This window comes from Calypte anna, chromosome 1, assembly GCF_003957555.1.
Source record: "Calypte anna isolate BGI_N300 chromosome 1, bCalAnn1_v1.p, whole genome shotgun sequence".
Lineage (NCBI taxonomy): Eukaryota > Metazoa > Chordata > Aves > Apodiformes > Trochilidae > Calypte > Calypte anna.
The window spans coordinates 189,373,915-189,390,951 of NC_044244.1; the positions used below are offsets into that span (position 1 = coordinate 189,373,915).

Consider the following 17,037-nt stretch of genomic DNA (forward strand, 5'->3'; position numbering starts at 1 on the left):
AAATGAAATAAATATATAAATCTCTCTCACTATCTCTGATGAAATAAGCTCTGTCTCCATAGTAATATAGGTAAACACCTACTGAGACACATCTGTCTTGTATTCAGACTCATCACCAAAAAACCCCTTATCATGGAATGCTGTGGACACAGTTTCACTTCAGTGATCTCTGTTTCTAATAAAATATTCCTATGGGAAAAAGGTAACATTGCTCTGTTGACCTTTACTCTCCATATCAGTTCTTGAGCACTATAGATCTTTAGTTAGGTTATAAAATTTAGACGATTATATAGAATCTGGTAATGGGTATGGCAGTTGGACTACAACCAAACACAGTCATTTTGTTAACAGAATTCCCCCTATTACAGAGAGGATGTAATGTTAGGTTGCTTTGGGTTTTTGGACCCACATCTGCAGAGTATCTAAGGAGGGGACATTCATTGCCTCAGTATTACCCTAATGAGCTTTTCCTCACTTCCTACAGCTTCCCAGGCTGCCACCACATGGATCCTAGCACTTGCAAATGTCCACCTTCACTGCCAGGGGAAAAGAAGCTGCTTAGCCTCTTTTCCTCCCATTTAGAATCACATTGGAAGGATCCTACTGGTGCTCTGAGACGGCTGCTGTGCATATCAGGGAGGTCACATTTGGATGGACTTACAAAACAAGCGCCCTCTGGTTCTGCATTAATCTAACTGGATGCATCCAGAAGACATGCAGCACTATGACCAAACTAGGACGCTTCTTCTGTAGCTACTTAAACTGTGTAGCTTCTGACTTCTGGCTTCAGGCTATTGTAAGAATCTAAATCACATGAAAGCCATTAGAACCTATTGGTGACAACCATTACATGCCTCATGTGGCATTTGGAGGGCTTCAAATGGAGCCGCAACTACGTGAGTTCAGAGACAACTGAACACTCCTCAGCTTCTGAAGGGTTGTTACAGACAACAAAAGAATACGAAAATTTGATCCAGAAGGGATCTTTTCAGATGCAGTGACATTGCCATTATTCAGATGGCCCTCTTCATTCATGATGGGCAGATGACACTATGACATTAATGAAAACCAGACATGACTGTGCTCACTAACCATGAAATTAAAGTGACAGCAATAGACCATTTGATACATTAATCAGAAAAAACCCTGATTCTGAAATTTGAGCTAAAATAACTTCTTTCAGTCTTTTTGCGACCTCTAGGTACTTTTCTGATCATCATGTAATTCTGTTGAACATCTATATTTTTCTCTTTTATTGAATAGCTACTATTATTTTCAATAAGAAAATGTATCCATTTGTATCAAAGGAGTACACTTGATCTGTGACACTGGTATGGCTGTCAGTTTAGACTTAGCATAGACAAAAAAGAAAGTTTTCCCTTTTTTCTGCAAGTAATCAGTGACTCGTTGTTATTCAATGAGCAGTCGTGATACTGTAATTCAGGCTTTGTAAGTGTGTGGTCCATTCTGACTCTGCTTCTCAGTAAACCTGTACGTGACTCTGCATATCTTCCACCCACTCTGCCTTTGATTTCTTCACAACATTAGCCACATAATGATAGACACTCATTATTCCATTACTTTTTTTGCTTCTGTTCTCTTTGCTCTTCCTATTCCACCCTGTGCATCTGTTCACATACTTTATGGAGGAAAATGTGAGCAAACCTGTGTTCATTTATGTCACCTTTTCCTTTCCCATACTTCATATGGTTACATTTTTCAAAGGTAGAGAGCACAGCTCTTCCCAAAGCTGGAGTCAATTATTTTCTTGATTGGCTTATAGCTTCAGGAGGCAAATTCCCTGTTTTGACTGTTTCCAGTGTGGAATTTTTTATTATTTTTTTTTCCCCAGGAGAAAGCTTTATAGCATTTCGCACTGCATTAGGAGTAATACTGAACACATTAAAAGCCTTGCTTTATTATCCTTACACCAGCTCATTTATTGCATTTTTTTGGCCCTTAATAGAATCATAAAATGGTTTGGGTTGGAAGGGACCTTTCATTGGCTTCTTGTCCTAGTGAGTAGGGAAATCTTCAACTAGATCCTAGCATGGTTCCTGACAAGCGCAAATCTCTGAGATATCCAAAGTTCATAAGATTTGATTAATCTGATATATTATACTATAGCAATATTTATTCATATATATAAAGTGCTATCCTTTTTTCTTAACAATTTAGCAAGATTCAAAACAGATCATATGGACAGATGACTTAAGAATAACTTCATTTTAGAAAAGAACCCATATTTACTAGCTTTGCTTATTACTGGAAATCAGGTTGGATTGCTAGAAAATCAAAATAATTAATTAAATTCATTTGGACATGACACTAAAGGTAAGTTTGATGTATATTTTAATAGACTCTAGAGAGAAGTCTGCTATGGAGTTCATAGTAGCAGAATAGGGACATAACATGACAAATGACAGCATCCACTTTCAACTTTCTTGTTCAGTCTGTTCTCTGAAAGAAAATAGATTCCAAGGCAAATCAGAAACCCCCATGAACATAAACATATGCAAATAAATTATTAGATTATCTCCTTTTATATAGTGTTACATTTATTTGCTGTGCATGGTGCTGACTATAGCAGAAGATGATATCTCTTAACAGATGGATTTAGGGTCTGATCTTTTAACATGAACTTTTAATGCCTTTAATGTGGTTCTTTCTGATGGTATTCCAAGAGAAAGCATAGCTTTTTTTTTTTCTCAAACTGTCCAGAGTTGAAAGACACTAACCCTAGAGAGAATGAATTTACAGGTGGAAATGGCATAATAGAATAAAATATGTTACCTTCCAAAGTGTTTCGGAAACTGTAATTGGCCATTTTATCCATGGGTCCAGATTCGTACTGTGTCAGTGACAGGCAAAATTCAACTTCAGCTGAAGATGGGAGCCTTGGAGTCCTTGATCTATCGTGGTTCCCAGGATTTCGCAGTATAGGCCCCTCACCAGTGCCATTGCATAAAGTTTGTTGCCTGTTGTACTCTTCAGACTGAGTACAGATTACCTGTATAAAACACTTTCTATTAGCAGAGTTAAAATTGTCAAAAAATAAAAGCAAGCAAAGTATTTTGGTGAGTATATTTTTAAGGAGAAAAGAAAATGTACAATGTAGTGTTTCTTTCAAGAATATACATACTTTTTGAAATTTTCTTTTTCTGATTTTAATGTAAGCTGAGTTTTTTCATAGAATATAATGTTCTGCTACAGTTCATATTTTGAAATAGTATAGTAGAATGTATCTAAAACTACCCATGTGGACTAGGGCATTTCTGCCCTTGAAAACTCACTGAAGCTGAATCCATTGTTACCTGCCAATGAAGAGTAAAGTCTGCTGCAGAAGTTTCAAAATGAAGGCTTTTTGTCTCTAGCAGACTACTGGACAAAGCCATAATCACAGACTTTTCTCCCTGAACAGTAAAAGGGGGTATTGTTGACTATGAAAAAAATCCATTTTTTATTGTGAAAATATCTTTCTGTTCTTTGCCAGATTAAATGGGCATTAAATTTAACTACATCTTGATGATGTTATATGTACAAAATGGGAAAAGATGCTGCTCTGTTTCTCAAGAATGTTGTGGGAATTAGCACATATCACCAGCTGAGATACCATAACTGACCATTTGTAAAGTACCTTAAACAAACATATAGATATTAAATAGTTATTAAATGCCATGATAATTTATATAATGAAAAAACTCAGTTATCATGGTATCACAATTTATTATTTGTCAGATGATAGAAGACCAAGGTAGTTCAATGTAACTTCAAATGACAGTCACCTAATTTTGGATGAGAAATTTCTTCACATTTTACATGAGATAAAAGTGCCAAAACACTCTGTAAGCTTCCATAAGGTGCTGCTCAATATCTTTTAAAGCAACAATAACTTAACTGTTACCCAAGGACATGGGTCTTCTGATGACCACAAGCTTTTACAACAGCTCTCACTGCAAAGTCTTCTTGGTCAGAGGAATGATGGGAAGAAGAAGGAGAGATTTTTTTGTACTCTTGTACAATAAACCTACAGGGAGTTAATACAAGTAATAACTCTTATTTCCACTTTATATGCAGGAATTTGCCTAACATGGAGTCAGGATGGAAAAAAATATAATGACACAATGCCAAGCAGAAGATAAGACTTGAGGGTTTGGTGAATGTGTATAGTAGTAGAGTTGATGAGTCTGTGAAAAAGAGACAGAAACAACAGAGGCTCAAAACTCCCTGCAGTTGTTTTGTACCACTTTCAGATGTGGCTGAGGCTCTGAACAAAACTTCTTGTTATTGTTTCCTTTTCTGAAAAACTCACCAAAAAGGCAAAACTCCAAAACACCAGAGATCCTTTTGAAATCTGGACTCCATGGTCAGGCTTGTTGATGAGAAATTTGTGTGGAAGAAGAACAGGTCTCAGTATTGCATGAGACATCATGGGGGATAAAACACATAGCACTGAGGGGACAAAATACATAACACTGAGACCTCCAGACTTCTTCCACCCTGGAGCTCTACTTCTATTTCATGGACCAAAAACAATGAACAGAAGATGAGTGAAAGAAATCATGTCTGAATGGCAAGAACATGAGATTTTCTGTTAGTGAAGGAAGTAAGTGGGGTATTCATTTCACCAGCACTTGTTGACAGACTGAAGCAACATTTTAGGTCAGCTTCTGCAGTCAATTAAGCAAAAGGGACATCTGAATGTAATTCACCCCTCCTAAGCAAGATGACTTGTAGGAGAAATGAACTTACCTCTGGGGGTGTCTAACTCTTTCCATTGACTAAGTCAATGAAATAAAATGTGTAAAAAAATCAATGCAGAAACTGTCTCTGGACTGCAGTTAGCAAGGGAAGCAAAATTAAGAGCGTTCAACTTGATGTTCTGCTTCTGCATTAGAATGGGATGAATCACACCCTGAAGGCATGGATGTGCCTCTGAAGTGACTGAAGACAGAGGCAAAGGCGAGTTGCTTCCCTGTTTAACTAATTGTTTTGAATGAGTGGAAGGAGATGAGATTAATCCTTTTCTGAGAGATTTAACTGCAAATTCACAAAAAACGTGTGTCAGAGCTGATGGTGTAACCTAAAATTCTTAAGAATCTGGAATTTTTAAATTATAAGTTTTCAATGAATATGAATATAATGAATAAAACGTGTTGGCTGAAGTCTGCCTTAATCTGCTATAAGTACTAAGGTGCCCTTGAAGGCTGCAGGTGGCTGTCCAGCAGTGAGTTTCATGTTCGTTCCCCACAGAATCTCACTGAGTGGGTCAGGATTGTGCATCTCATCTATAGGAGGACTGAAGTTGGCTCTGTTTGTTCTTCTAAGAAGTCTCTTGTAAGAATTCTCACTTAGAAGGGAAAGGTGGTAGAAATGGGGAGAGAACTACAGTTATATGCACAAAGCATAGCTATGGTGCTGTCTTTATGATGGTTTTGTGTTTGTGAGTGTATTCCCCCTAGAAGGACAATAGCAGGATGAGGAAGGATGAGAGAGATGCTCTAGTTATGACTTTGATTAGGAAGAATGCACAGACATAGGTGTCTGGGACCTAAGATCATACCCTAGAAGGCTCTGGGGAGACCTAGTAGTGACCTTCCAGTATCTGGAAGGCTGGAGAGAGACTGCAAGGGCCTGTAATGATAGGACAAGGGGCAATGGCTTTAAATTAGAGAAGAGTAGATTTAGAAAAAAAATCATTACCGTGAGGATAGTGGAAAAATGGAAAAAGTTGCCCAGGGAGGCAGTTGAGGCCTCATCCCTAGAGATATTCAAGGTGAGACTTGACAAGGCTCTGAGGAACCTGCTTTAGTTGAGAGTGTCTCTGCATACCGCAGGGGGGCTGGACTAGATGACCTTAGAGGTCCCTTCCAACACAAATCATTCAGTGATTCTGTGATTCTATAATAAGGCAAGTGTGTGGAGCTCAACACAAGTGGAGAGCTTGTCTCAAAAACTACATGCATGTGGACTTTCTATTCAGCTGTTTCCTATGAACCTTATCTAGGTATTTACCTTCTTCTGCCTTATTTGCCCTGACATCTCCTATTTTTTAATTTTCTCTCTACTTCCCCAGGGATAAATGCCTCCTGTGTCCTAAAGAGGAATCACATTCTACCTTTGAGTTCATTCTGCTATTCAGACAAGGAATCTTCAAGGATGGGCCAAAATATATCTAAACAAAGGAAAAATTACTCTTAGGTCTGTTTTCACATTTCAGTGGGATTTAATGCCACTGTAATTTTTTATGAGTCCTATAAATGGAGAGAGTCTTAATTTTTTTTTCCTTGTATGTGTCAGTGTAGCCCTTGTTAATGGTCTGACTAAAAAAATCATCCTGAACAAAATTCATCCTAAACAGAAACCAGGTGCTACAGGGTATCAGGTAACTCATAGTCAGGAGATGCCAACATAAGGTGCAGGAATGAAAATGTTTATCTCTGTTCTTCTGCTATTTGTTCTGAATTAAAAATTTAAGTCTGACCATAAAATTAGCCAGGGTGATTTCCAGAAAGGTGCAACTTTTTTCAGTCCCAGAACTATATTTTTCTGTTTTGTCAACCATGGGATGTGCAAGTGGTAACAGAACAAAAGTCAGTGAAATAGTTCTTTTTGGATATAATCTGCATAAAGCACATACCAAATGGGTCACTTGGGCCTTCTTTTCATTCAGCAGGAGTACTTTTTACTAGAAACATGCTGGTTTACAACATGATTTTTTTTTCTCCTTTCAGATAAAATATCACAGTTCACCCTGGACAAAGTTTCATATTCAAGCTGCACCAAATGCCTGGGCTCATTCATGTATAAATCCATCAATTCAGGGGAAATTGTTAGGAATTTCCTCCGAGGAAAAGCTTATGTAAGTAGTTAGCAGAGCAAATGCCAGCAGATGGCAGTCCAGAATATTCAGCAATGCTTCTGAGCCGTGTAGCACCCAGCAAAAAATCCTTCCATGCACTACAGCTGAGATCTTTAGCACAAGTTCTTTGTATCATTTATTAGAAAACAGACTGTAAATGTGCAGAAGCATTGCTGATGTCTCTCACCTTTTGACAAATGGGAAACTATTTTGTCTTTTAACTGCTTGCACTGACCCCTGAGCTTAAATAAAACAAATTGCATTGCAAGAGTCTTCAGTTTTATGTCTACTATTTTTAAATTCCTTGTGTTTGCTTTAGACATATTAGATCTGCTGTCTCAGAGATATGCAATAGAGTTAATATATACCTGAGCACTTGTAAAAAGGTGATTTTCCATGGTATAGAAATAGCTGCTCACACAGTGCTGCAGAAGCACAGCCACTCAAAGGGTTAACCTGCACTTCTGCTTCCTTTAGAGCTGTTCCCTTTCTCTGCTCAGTCCACTGAGCAGGAGTCTACCCCTGTCCAGAGACTACATCAGTGTAGTTTTGTAGTGGTATGTACAGCCTTAAAGAATCCCTTCAGACTACAGTCAGAGCAACCACATACCCTGCTCATCTGTGTTGCTCATCCTGGCTCTCCCAAGGTGTGATGTGGGAACTTTCTGGACCTCCTTCACACATCCCCATGTCTCTGCTTGGGCTACAGGAAACCCAGACTCATAAATCGGAGACTTTGGTCCCACTATATGATCAAAAGAGATTTTGTTCTGATTCATTGCCTTTCTCTCTCTTTCTCCATTTATTCTCACATATTTGCTTGGAAAAGGCATTAAAGTGCAGTCTTGTCACTGGATTTAAACTATTTGTTTTTTTTTTCTTCGTTTTTAATTTAGGACCTGGCACAATCTAATCCTAAGTATCATCCATAAGCCATTTACTCACCAAACTGGGAAAATGCATGGAAATCCCCACAAAACCTGCAAGAGAACTATCTCTACTGTAGTAGTTTCCTTTGAAGGAAGAACTTTCAAAGATGCTGTATCTATAACAGACCAAAAGTGTTCAAGAGACCATGTATATTTTCATCTGGTTCTTCACATACTTCTGAATATTAGCAGGAATGGAAAGGTAAAACAAAGAGGGGACTGAATGAAACAAAGAAAATTCTGAAAGCAAAGCTTTAGAGAAATTCTAAGAATTTGTGCAATGATGAGGTCATTAATTATCTTTCTGACCCTTACAGGCTATGCATTAACTGGAGGAGCTGTGAAACTCAAGCTAAAGGGGGATTGGACAAACAGGAATTGACAGCAAACAGTGAAACAAACCCAGGTCCTTCAAGGTGTTTTTTCAGCCTTCAGTAAAACTAGCTGAGTTTCATCTCATTGCTCAGAGGCAGCTCAGAACTAGGAGGTAGTTTACACTCTATTCAGCACTTCAAAATGATGCTGGGGTGGAGTAGGAATTTTTGTTATCAGTTACTGATGAGATATTCATTAACACTTTCTGCCTTGCCAGATGGTGATTCCTTGCTTTCTGGCTGTCTCTATGCAGAGCTGTCTCTATGACTTTTCATAGACACATTTCTCTGTAGGTAAGCTTAATTAATAACAAAAGCCATTTTTTATTAAATTCTTTAGCTATTAATTTATATGCTTCTGAAGATATTTCTCTTTTACTCTAGATGATTCCTGAGCAAGCATGGTATTATACTAGAGGGCAGCCAAGCAAACACAGGCCAGACTCTGCTGCCATCCACTCGTGATCCCATGGAAGGGGAAATACTTTGAGGTTACAATGACATAAAGAGGCTGAGAATATCCTGAGGATATCCAGGTGGCTGATGTGTACAGAACCCGATTGCCTCAGATGGTGGTGCTGAAGAAAGCGTCATGGAGACATTGCTTTGTAATAGGAAATATTTCAAATTTATAATCCATATAGTAAATCATTAGGAGACCACTATTAATAAACTATTATTTTACAGTTACTTCCTCAATTTGTTGGGGTTTTTTTAATTAAAAAATTTAGCTGTCCACAAGCAGATGGCTGTAAGATTCAGCTGATGTGAGAATTAAGAAATATAGGGTTCTAATGTTTATATTGTTTAAACTTTGCTGTGGTTTTTAAAGATGGACGTAAAATAGTGCTTCAGATGATCCTCTTAGACTATTCAGCGAGCAATACAGCTTCCTGACAAACTGTGCTTAAATAACTGTGTCTGAATAGCTGAATTTTATATTTCTTATGAAGTCATATTTTCAGTTACAGATTTAAAGTACAGCCATTACTAGCTCAGGAGCATTGTACCCATTTTCTGTTTGTATAATTCATTTCCCTTTTATAGCAAATTTGCATTTCTCTAAATGGTTCTGCAGGGTGATACGGAATAAAATGCAAAGGGATGTTCTCAATGCTTGCAAGAAAAAATTGTCTGTAGGTTTATGCCAGCACATCTGAGAGGAGACAGCTCTTCTCCTTATAATGCAATTAATTCTCTCAGGTCACCCTTCTAGGAGAGAAAAAATATAGGGGGCTAAAGTTGGTGGTATAGCCTGCTTGAAAGGATAGCAAACCTAAACTGATACTCATGTTCTCTTGCTTTAATTTTATTAACTGTCTACCTAGCACACTGTGGGGATCCCCAAACTCTGATGTTAACTGCTAGCAGAAAGATTCTGCTTCTATTAAAAGAAGATTTATTATTCATTTGTACTTCCACTGACTTCAGTAAGTTTTCCAAACTAGTTCTGATGAAGAGAAGAGCAGAATTTCACTTACCACTGTTTAAGTGAGTTGTAATAATTCCTTTAGCAAATCTGTATCTTTAATAATTATAGAAATGGGCGCTAAAACAAATTCTCAAAATGTTGTGGAAGATCTCCTTTCCCCATGAAGCTTCACATTAAATCAGCATGGAATTGCAAAATTTGCTAATGCATTAGTAGATGTCATGCAGTCCTAATTCTGAACGCGACACTTGAATCATCTAAAACAAGTAACTGAAAACAGAAAAGAATTCTTGCCACCTATCCTAAAACATGAGCCAAGCAAACAAATAAAACCTAAAGATTCTTCATAGTCCTGCTGTTAAAATCAGAGGCAGGAAGCAGAAGTTGCACTTACATGATAAACATGAGAAAAATGTGAACAAATAATTCACTCAGCTAAGTGGCAACAGCAGCATGCTGAAGAAAAAGTAAAGCAAAAGCAAGAATTTCAGCAAGTATTCATGGGTATCCATGTTGCCATGGCAACTTCTCAATGGAATAAAGTATTTTCTCCTTTCTTTAGGGATTAAAAAAAAAAAAAAAAAAAGATACTGTACTGCAAATAGGCACTCTACCTTTTTAAAAAAATAATCTGTAACTATTTCCAAACATAACAGGAACTGTTTTTTTAACAGTTTTGAAAGAGACTTAGAATTCTAAAAACCCGCCATATTATAAATGTGATATCCAAAAGGTTTCTCTTGGCCTCTTTTTATTTTGAATACTTAATAAGAACCTAAATTCCTTCACAGTTCTGTATTATCTTTTTTTATTTTTTTTTCTATTGCTGTTTAGCTGGGAAGCTTGGATAATCAGCCTATTCTGTAGCAGATCTATTGCTGCTTTCCTGTTCAGGCAGAGTCTTTTTTTTTTTGCTTCCTTTTGATTTTCTGGAGTGAGATTCTGTTCTCTCCCTTTGTTCTATTTGAGGGAATTGCACTGAATAAGTTATTCCATCATAAGCAATTGTTTAAATTTAGATTCAAGGCTAATAATCTGTTTATGCTCTATCCTCACCCCAAACTCGCTGACTGAAAAATGCAGATCTGCTCAATCTTTCATTAGTTCTCTAGATAAGGCAGCAGAGATATGCATAGAGAGAAGATGTTAAAGGGGAGTAATACCCTTTGAAGATAAAGTTATTGTGGCCCTGTTTAGAAAATTCTGATAAAGTGTAGAATTTAAAGAAGTGGCTGAAAAACATAAGTGATAAGCACCCAGTTTTTGAGAAATTATTTGGAAAACTTCAGTAAAGGCCTTAGGTACTCTTACACCATACATTGACAATGGATGCATTTTAAATACAGGGCAGACATAAAAAAGCAACATAAAAATTTGTATTTGGTTTCAGATTATATTTTAAGGAACTAACCTTAAATGAGAAGTCATTAATATGTTTCTTAAACATGTTCATTACTACTCATAATTTTTCTGTGCATTTTTTATGAAGATTGACAAATTCTAAGGATCATAATATCATTAATAGTGCCTTTGAAGAAATGAGCTAAACATAACTGTGATACCCCCTTGGGTCTTTTAGAAAATTCTGTCTTCAACTTGCTGATACCTTTATACTACCTGCCTCCTACTAACTTGGTTATCTCCTCCACTATATTGTATTGATAGCTTCACTTGACATACATAACTGATACAATTCTAGTTTCATTTAATCCACTTTAACACTTTTACTATTTTCACAAAATTGATTCAGCTCAGAGCAGAACAGCATCAGACTCACTTCAGTCTGGCAATGCAGTCTAATTAAGTTAGTAGAGTTCATCCAGATTCATATTGTTCTTAGAATCTTAGAGAATGGGATGAAAATACCTGCTTGTTGCCTACATTGGCAAGTTAAATGTGGTCAGGAAACTTCCTGGGCGCTGAGGCGAAAGGGCATGAAATAATCCAGGTCTACACCAGTAAAATAATCTAAACTTCCCAGAGAGGGTAGCTAGAAGCAAAACTGTCCCTGTGAAGTACCTTTCTGGGAAACAACTAATCAATAAATACAAAACATATGCCAGATAATGTCCTAAAAAAGGCCTGCTACATTATATGGGATTTTCTGAATTTAGAGGTGTATACAAATCCTATATAGTTCAGAGGACACAAATTAAGACTTAATAAAGTATAATCAGCCCAGTTAGTTTCTGTTTTGTAATGCCAGAATATCAGAGAGCTGCTGGAGCTTGTATTTCTTTCACTTTCCATTAAATCACTAAAACTGCCCAACCTTCATTGGAGCTGTTGCTACAGAAATAAATAGAACAAAGATAGATTGACAACAACATAATCATAGACTTCAGTGCCAGAAGGGACTGTTGCTATAGTCATGATGGAGTGTGTCTATGGAAGCCAATAGACCTTTGTCACTGTATTTTAGACATTGTGGCACTAATGAGCAAGAGACAAAAAAGCTTCTAGAAGCATTCAGTGTTAGAACAGCACAGTATAGTTCATCTATTTGAGAACATCATCTATGTAAATGCAAAAACCATTTACCTTGGTTTAATTTGCAGTGCTTTTAGGTGACAGGAATAGCTGTTGTGCCTTTCCTTTGAGCAACAGAGATTATTTCATATATATATATCTTTTGAACTACTGATATGAATTACACAGCTGTTTCTTCTGCACTCTGAAGATTTTTCTGTTTTATTTGAAAGCAGAAAAGCTTAATCTAATAGTTTTTACTCTTGGAAGAGGGCACTGGGAGAGGTGCAGAGCCTCTGAAAAATCTTTTCTTCCATTTCCATCATTCAGTAACCAACTGTCTTGCAAGAATCACAACAATTCTTTTATGAGAAAAGACTCAGGGAGCTGGGTCTCTTCAGCTTGGAGAAGAGAGAATGAGGGGGTGACCTCACTAATGTTTATAAATATGTAAGGGGCGAGTGCCAGGAGGACAGAATAAAGATTTTCTCAGGGGTGACTAACAATAGAACAAGGGGCAACAGTTATAATTTGGAGCATAGGTGGTTCTGTATAGTGAAGAATTCTTTCACTGTGAGAGTGACAGAGCAATGGCACAGGCTGCCCAGGGAGTTTGTGAGTTTCCTTCTCTGGACACATTTAAAACCCACCTGTACATGTTCCTATGTGATCTCCTGTAAGTAACCCTGCTCTGGCAGGAGGATTGGACTAGATGACCTTTCAAGGTCCCTTCCAAACCCTTTCTATGATTCTATGTTTCTATGAATTGTGTGCTAGAAATTTGTATACACAAATCTTGTTTTTTCTCACCTGACTACTTCAGTGGATCCAAGTCTTTCTAGCTTTCTAAAGGCATAGTTTTCCTCTCACCACCTTAACTTTAGGCTCTTAATTAAGTAGCCTGAATCCTTCAGTCAGAGAGAGAAGAGACAGATAAACAGCTCTAAGTGAAGATTAGGTCCATATGAAATCTGATTTTCTCTCTCAGAGTAATTTCTTTTTCTCAAAGAATGTCTAAGCATGGCCAAGTTCCCAGCTTGTGCACCTCACTTAAGTGCCTAAAATAAGGTAGGATAATTCTGAAAATATCAGCGTTTCCCTTCCCCTTCCACTTGGACCAGCCTTACCTGCCATGAGTAGAAAAATGATGCTGGGCTGAGTAAATTAGGAATGATGGGATGCCTGCCACCCATGTATTCATCAGTGCAGACCACACAGTCCTCCGCATCTCGCCAGTCCCAGTAGGGGATGGTAAAGTTTTCATCACCTGTTATCTTCTGGACTTCATGTTCCCACATCAGCAGAAAGGCTCGATGCCAAGGCAGAAAACCAGGGGCTTCATGGGCAAAATCAATGTCCCTCCACACAGTGGACCCACCTAAGAGTGTGTCTCGAGAGGCATAATAATGCATCCACACAAATAGATCATATACATTGATGTTTCTGAACATGGGGTTGGAGCCGTTGTTCATCTGACTGTACGTGCCAGTAGCAATTACATAGTCCTGGCTAAGGGTGTTCTTTGCCAAATTCAGGTAGGCAAGAAACTTGTCCTTCTCCTTGTTGGAGAGCTGAAAGATGTTTCTTCTCATTCTCACTTGCCTTTCATTGCAGTTGGGTCCTGTGAAGCCAAACTTGCAATCCCCACAGTTGTATCCCATGAAGTTTTCTTCGCATCTGCATGTCCTGTTGTAAAATACAGAGGGCCAGTCCTCTCTGTCATCCACTCCTGAGAAAGGGAACTGTGGTCCCAATGGAGCCTGAGAGAGAAGGATGTTCTGGCAGGACCCTCTGCGGGAACGTTCCCCACAAGGGGAACCATCTCCACTCCAGAGGGGACAGCACTCCTTCCTCAGCAAGCTCAGTGCATTTGCACAGGCTCTGGGAAACTGCCCAGTGGAAGGCTGAAGGATGGATAACAGAAACCCCATGGCAAAGAGTGACATCCTCACAGAGCAGCAGGAGAACATTGGTGTTCTGCTTCAGTGCACAGAGTGCTCTCTCTGATACTTCCAGAGTCCTGGGTGTAAAAGAATTTCCTCCCCTCCACTAGGGATACTTCACTGCTGACTTCTGCTACAGTGCACTCTCCAATGTTCTTCCCCATTCCTACCCTGGGTGCATTTACAGACAAAATGCACTTCAGGGTTAATCTGATTATCACATGTTTTGGGTGTAAGCCAAGTGACTTTTTTTCCCCAGCCCCTACTGGTTTCAAAATACAGGCACTTATTATAAACTTTCATCTTGTGCCTAGCACATGATTGCTTTCCTCTGGCAATTGGAGAGGAAATAAAATAAAAATCTAGGCACAGAAAAAATTGTCAGCTCTTCAAATTCCATGTCTTATTATATGCTTTGGACTAAATGGTTGCTTATAAAAGACTCAGAAAGATTCTGGTCAGCTAAATAAGCTGTGAACCTACAAATGAGAAAATAGACAGTTTGTTGGTAAGATATCTGTTTTTTTAAAAGGATGCAAACATAAAATATGGTCAGACTACATGTAAACATGGGGCAGAAGCAGAATAATTTTTTTTTTTTTTTAATATCTCAGTGTAATCTGCCTTTCCTAAGCCAGCATAAAACAAAGTGTGTAGGAAAGGAAAAAGCTTTTCTTAAAAGTGAGTAGGAAAGGAATAAGCTCTTCTTAAAAATGCTACTTTTTGTTCCTCTAGAACCCATAGGGCTTTCACAATTAATGATGCACTAAATATGCACCTAAATCTTGTCCACAGTTTTGTGGGGAATCTGCCAATAGATTTGCAGAGGGCGCTTTAGATAGCTATTTCTAGACCTGGGAAACAAACCTTGACTCCTGTTTTTCCTCCCATTGAGCAGTTTGAAAAACTATATCTGCATGCTTTACTAAGTATTTTACTGCGCAGCCTCCACACGACCCACCTCTTCTCAGACATTAGCCTGTACAGAGCTGACAGCTGTATAGATGGCATTGCAAGTTGTACGTTCTTTGAAGTTTCCCATCAAAGCAAAGGGATAGCAGTGGTTTGACTGCTGGACAAATCACACATCTATTATTGACACTTTTCTTCAGCTAACATGGTCATTAGTAAGAGTGGTTTTGTTGGTTTCATTCTTTTACTAAAAGCATTGTGAATTATTTACTTATGCTTAGGGAGAATCCCAGCAGGAACTATGTATAAGCAAATGAAGTGAGTATTTTGCTGGGAAACGATGCCTTTTGCTGGGATCAGCAGGTCAGCACATGACGATGCTGAGGAGCACGAGTTGCTTTAATCCTGTTGGCTTCTACGCCTCAGGTATTCCAGGAGATAATCCCTGAGTCCCACTGCCAGGGAGTCTGTGATGGGGGAAGCTTGGAACAAGCAGAGCAAAGGAAAAGGAGTTGATTTTTAAAAAAATATTTATAACCACAGACTGATACTTATTATTGTTTGACCAGTTCCCCTCGTTTCCAGGCTAGGCTTGTAAAACAGACCATCATAGAAATGTTGCTTGTTTGATTTATTTTATTTTCTCTGTGCCTGGCTGTTTGGGAAACCTTTGCAATTTATTTTATTTACTGTTCCTCCCAAAACTACTACATATGAGAAGAGATCCATCTGTGAGGATAAGGATACATATACTACAATTTTCACAGAAAAGCTACAGCATTAAGGAAAGGTTGAGCCAAAAAACCCTCATACATATATTTAGGCAGAAGGTTATACACACAAATATATTCAGTATCCCATGTTTATATTCATATAAGATTTTATGTTCAATGTTAAAAAATAGAATCTGAGCTTTGACAGTTGCCAGATGACATATCTGAAGCATCTGGTTAACAGAGTGATACCCTGTGAAATCGTATGAAGGAGAAACTGCATGATGAATGTGACTGAGAAGCAGCACACCCTCAAGGAGACCTTCTATTGAGCAGATTCTTGTTTCGAATACCTGTCATTTGTTCAGATAATATTTGAGAAATCAAACTTTCCATATATCATCAGCCATTAAACAAGTGTGAAAACAAGTGTGAAAACAAGTGTTCCTATTCTGATGTATGACTGTGGAGTCATCAAAACCTGAGACAGTCACACCTTACATACTGCATCTGAGCAAAATGTGTGTGTTGACACCTTCTCCCAAGCAACAACAAGACCAGAAGAAATGGCCTGAAGTTGCACCAGGGGAAGTTTAGACTAGATGTTAGGAAGAATTCCATTATTGGGAGGGCAATCAGGTGTTGGAATAGGCTGCCCAGGGAGGTGGTGAAGTCACCATCCTTGGAAGTATTCAAAAATATGTAGATATGGTACTTCAGGACATGCTCTAGTGGGCACTGTGTTTTTTTCTGAGTTGACAGTTGGACTTGATGTTCTTAGAGTTCTTTTCCAACCATGACAATTCTGTGATCTTACTGTACGCTTTGAGGGATCCATTTCATGGTTTCCTGTGTTTGTCTAGGGGTAAAGATTCAGCCATTTAAGGTATACAAATGCTAGGTGGACTGTAAGATCAGAATGTAAGCATGTAAGTCACACCACTCCTGTATCCAAGAACATGAATGACAGGGCCATATACAACTTGATTACAAAGCATAAATGTCTACGAATCACTTCACAGTTGGGTCTTGTAGAGACAACCCTCAAAAGCAAACTAGCACACGGCTTTACCTGATGTCACTAAATCTTAATTTCACTCTAAATTTTACAAACAGATCAGTTATACTACTGGTTTCAGTCTAACAGAATAGCACAATAATGATAGTATTTAATATCTAACTTGTGTTTTTGTTAAAAGGTCCTTAAGCCCTTTATAGAAACAATAGTTAATAAAAGGAAAAAAGCCCAGACCCAGAACAGTGAGATCTCATCATCAAGTTTGCATGTTGGTTTGCTTGTGGCATTAGGATCAGATTTTTAGCACTATGCTGCAATGATAAAAAACAAACTGGTCATACAGACACTGCCTGGGGCTTTGTGATGTGGTTATGGCCAAGGAAAA

General features: G+C 38.2%; 1 protein-coding gene across 1 annotated transcript in view; it reads right to left on the reverse strand.

Moving 5' to 3' along the window:
• The window catches only part of TYR (tyrosinase), a 48,890-nt gene extending 34,854 nt beyond the window's left edge, over nucleotides 1-14,036 (reverse strand). The window contains exons 1-2 of the mRNA XM_008500497.1: nucleotides 13,194-14,036; nucleotides 2,794-3,010 (exon numbers count right to left, since the gene is read on the reverse strand). Coding sequence (XP_008498719.1) covers nucleotides 2,794-3,010; nucleotides 13,194-14,036 — 1,060 coding nt within the window. The remainder of the gene's footprint in view (nucleotides 1-2,793; nucleotides 3,011-13,193) is intronic.
• Nucleotides 14,037-17,037: the final 3,001 nt, after the last annotated feature.